At 60.6% G+C, this 3,626-nt stretch overlaps 2 protein-coding genes across 2 annotated transcripts in view; one reads left to right on the top strand and one right to left on the bottom strand.

Moving 5' to 3' along the window:
- Positions 1-2: 2 nt before the first annotated feature.
- On the top strand, positions 3-1,815 carry ACOT8 (acyl-CoA thioesterase 8; the record flags this gene model as incomplete). The annotated part of the gene is made up of 4 exons (XM_010722659.1): positions 3-358; positions 599-756; positions 1,125-1,316; positions 1,403-1,815. Coding segments are annotated over 4 exons (825 nt in total), but the record flags the coding sequence as incomplete, so codon positions are not given.
- A 404-nt stretch (positions 1,816-2,219) lies between these two features.
- The window catches only part of LOC100547598 (zinc finger SWIM domain-containing protein 3-like), a 4,353-nt gene continuing 2,946 nt past the window's right edge, over positions 2,220-3,626 (bottom strand). Inside the window, exons 3-4 of the mRNA XM_010722658.3 lie at positions 3,535-3,624; positions 2,220-3,258 (exon numbers count right to left, since the gene is read on the bottom strand). Coding sequence (XP_010720960.1) covers positions 2,587-3,258; positions 3,535-3,624 — 762 coding nt within the window. The 3' untranslated portion in view covers positions 2,220-2,586. The remainder of the gene's footprint in view (positions 3,259-3,534; positions 3,625-3,626) is intronic.

The raw sequence follows: 3,626 nt of genomic DNA, 5'->3' as shown, positions 1-3,626 counted from the left end.
CTGGGGCCGCCGTTCCGTGCCTGCCGCAGCAAAGCACTGCTTCCTCTGCCCGGCCCCGGCTTTCCACCAGCGCAGATCGGGGCCCTCTGTGGTGCGTGGCTGCCCCGCGGCCAAAGGCTCCCATCCACCCAGGGGACCCCAAGGTGCCGGTGTTGTACGAGGTGGAGCGGACCCGTACTGGAAAGAGCTTCTCCGTCCGCTCTGTGAAGGCCATTCAGCATGGGAAGCCTATCTTCATCTGCCAGGCCTCCTTCCAGCTGGCCCAGCAGAGTCCTGTGCAACACCAGTTCACCATGCCCACCGTGCCGCCCCCCGAGGAGCTGCTGACACAGGAGGAGCTCATTGAGAAGTTCCTGCAGTGAGTGGAGAGGAAAGGGCACACCCTGGGGGCTCCCTGCTCTGTGCTGGGGCTTAGAGAGGCACAGGGACAGAAGCAGATGGGAAAGGATTGCAGTGATAACCCAAGGAGTCCCCACATGCACTTGCAAGGGAAGTAAAGGCAGAAGAAAAGCCCTCCTGCTTTTCCCTATGGCCCTGGGCTGACACTGCCTTCCATGGGTACTGGGCATTGACTTTGCTTCTCCGTATTGGTCCCAAGGAATCCTAACTTGGCAGAGAGATACAGAAAGCATCTCAACAAGATCCAAGCTGAAGATGTGCCAATTGATATCAAACCCGTGAACCCACCAGATATACTCTGCAAAGAGCCACAGGAGCCAAAGCAGTTCTTCTGGGTGCGAGCCCGAGGCTACATAGGTGGGTACTGCCTGGAGGGGCCTCTGGATGCCACACAAATCCAGGACTGGGGCTCAAGCTCTCACACTCATGACAGAGGGCTGGGAGAGTTGTGGTCCCTATGCCCTAAGGCTGGGGGAAATTTGGGGGTTTCAGAACTGAAGTAAGGGCAGGGGGCCAGGGTGTGAGGCAATGCCCATTTGCTGTATTCAGTCCTGCAGCCTTCAGCCTGGGCCATAGCAAGGGCTAAAGGTCTGAAGTAGTGCCACAGTGCTGCTGGGCTCACAGCTGGCCTTGGGGACGCACAGCTGTTGGAGCTTTACATCACCTACTGTGTCCAGACGTGTCCCACAGTCACCTGGCACTGAGCAAACACTGGGTTTTTGCAGGAGAGACTGACATGAAGGTGCACTGCTGCGTGGCCGCTTACATCTCTGACTATGCCTTTCTGGGCACGGCCCTACTGCCCCATCGTCAGTACAACATCAAATTCATGGTGTCCCTCGACCACTCCATGTGGTTCCATGCGCCCTTCCGATCTGACCACTGGATGCTGTATGAGTGCGAGAGTCCCTGGGCTGGTGAGTCCTGGTTGGTTGCCTGAACACCACATGGCAAAGGCTGATGCAACCCACACCGGGCTGCGGTCTCATGCCATTCTCTGCAGGTGGATGCAGAGGGCTGGTGCACGGACGCTTGTGGCGCAGGGATGGGGTCCTGGCTGTCACCTGCACACAGGAAGGAGTCATCCGGGTGGAGCAGAACCCAAACCAGAGTAAACTCTAGCCAAGGAAGCCAGATGCAGCAGTTGGACCAAGCTCCGCGTGCTGGGGTTGAAGCCTGCACCAGAATGGCTGTGGCGGAGGCAGGACCCCGCGCAGCAGCAGAAGGAGAGCAGCAGAAGAGAAGGGACTGAGTCCCACGGATGGAAGTGTTGGTGCCAGCACTTCAACACTGAAGTGGTTCTGTACGGGCTGCAGTGTTACTGCTGTTGTTGATTGCCAGCTGCGCAGCGTAATGGCGCGCTATGCTGAGCCACTCTTCACCCACTGTAAATAAAGCTATCACGTGAGCAGCTGAGCTCTGTGCCATGGAGTTTGTCCCCTCAACTCTGGGTGACTGTATGTAACTCAGGGAGCTTCTGGTGACAGGGGAGGAGAGGGCAGCATCAGGACACTTGGGGCTGGCTGTGCCCTGCAGCACACAGTTCACAGGGGAGGAAAGTGCTACTGCAATGCTCACGTGGCTTCCTCTTCTCACTTCTGCTGATCTCCTCGTGCCCTTATGGGTGAGCTGCTGCTGCTGCTAGCACCTTGGTGTCCTCTTTGGAGCTGAGCTGGAGAGGGGAGCACAGCAGCCACAAAGAAAGGGAAGAACACGGACGTTCCCCCTTGTGGTTTGGGAAGTGCAAGGGTTTCCTGCTGGTGGGTGTCTCTGTGCGGTGCCTGAGGGAGAAGTGAAGCTACATTGACAGGAACCCCTGTTCTTTCTCCTATCACGACTTTATTAAAGTCCTTTTTATTTTCTGTTATTGGAAGCTCCTGGCTGGAAGCCTTCCTGTCCCTTAAATGCAGTGCCAATGTGTCTCAGCTAAAGTCCTGTCTGTCTTGAGAACCCCAAGGAGCAAGTGGCTCCTGACAGGTAGTGCGGGCAGCAAGCACCCAGCACTGGTGGAAAAACTGATATAGAAAGTGCATTTTCAAGAGATAGCTCCAGAGGGGCCAACCCTGATCCCAGCCACCACGTGCAGGCTGTGCCATCACAACTCTGCCTCTGTGCCCCATCCCAACCCTCTCTGCTCCCTCTCCCGCCCCAGAGCGCAAACTGTCCTGCACCCCACGGCCCCTAGCCTCACTCCAGAGGTTCCTTGATGAGACACTCCTTCAGGCTGGGCTGCTGCTGCAATGGCACGCCGGCCTCCTGCAGGCCCTGCAGCCGGGCTTCCGACTGCCGCTTGTCCTTGCCCACTTTCCAGGCCAGGTGGACGTGAGCCTGGAGGAAGGGCCCCAGCAGCGGGTGGCTGTCCTGGGCCTCCAGCAGCTGCAGCGCCTGCTCGCAGCAGCCGTGGGCTTCACCCAGCTGGTCCAGCTCCTGGTGGCAGACGACCAACCCGGCCAGCGTCAGGAGGAAGCGGCCAGAGCCGCAGACCCCCAGGCGGTCCTGCAGGCGGTAGGCGTTGGCCCAGGTGGCCAGAGCCTCGCGGTACATGCCGGTGCAGGTGAGGCGCTGGGCGGCGCGCAGGTCCTGCAGGAAGAAGAATTCAAGGAACTCGGGGGAGCGGCGGATCTCGGCGATGGAGTGCAGGTGGGACAGGAACTGCTCGAAGGCTCGACTCCGCTTGGCGATGGTCTCGGCCGTAAAGTTGCGCCGCAGCCTCTTCCTGGGGAAGGCGATGCCCGCCATGTCGCAGCCAAAGCGGCCGCGCAGGCGGCGGTTCAGCCGCTCGAAGTCCGAGTAGCGACGGGAGATGGCGGCGGGAGCCTTGTCCAAGTGCCCGGAGCGGATCAGGTAGATGGTGTAGAGCTGCGGGCAGGGAACGGGGGTCGGGAGGTGCCGTGCTGGGGGACGCGGCCCCTCGCGGGGCCGGGGCTGAACCGAGTGCACAGCAGCAAAGGAGATGAAGGGACGGGCACGCCGTGCCCCAAGGGCGGCATTCACACGGCGGAGCTGCCGGCCGTAGTTACCTGAGGCTCATCTGAGCCGCGGCACCATCAGAGCAGCACAGGGAGAGACAGAGAGAAGTGAGCGCCCGCCCGCCCGGACCCTCACCCGCCGCTGCGGCCCCGCGGGCGCACTCACCACGTACTTGGAGGAGCGCTCGCTGACCACGCTGGCGCTGGTGACCTCGAAGAGCAGCCGCTGCGGTACGAAGCTGCTCCGCGACCGCCGCC

Source organism: Meleagris gallopavo, chromosome 22 (assembly GCF_000146605.3).
Source record: "Meleagris gallopavo isolate NT-WF06-2002-E0010 breed Aviagen turkey brand Nicholas breeding stock chromosome 22, Turkey_5.1, whole genome shotgun sequence".
NCBI lineage: Eukaryota > Metazoa > Chordata > Aves > Galliformes > Phasianidae > Meleagris > Meleagris gallopavo.
Note: the sequence above shows the minus strand (reverse complement) of the source record. Positions and strands in the feature narration are given on the sequence as shown.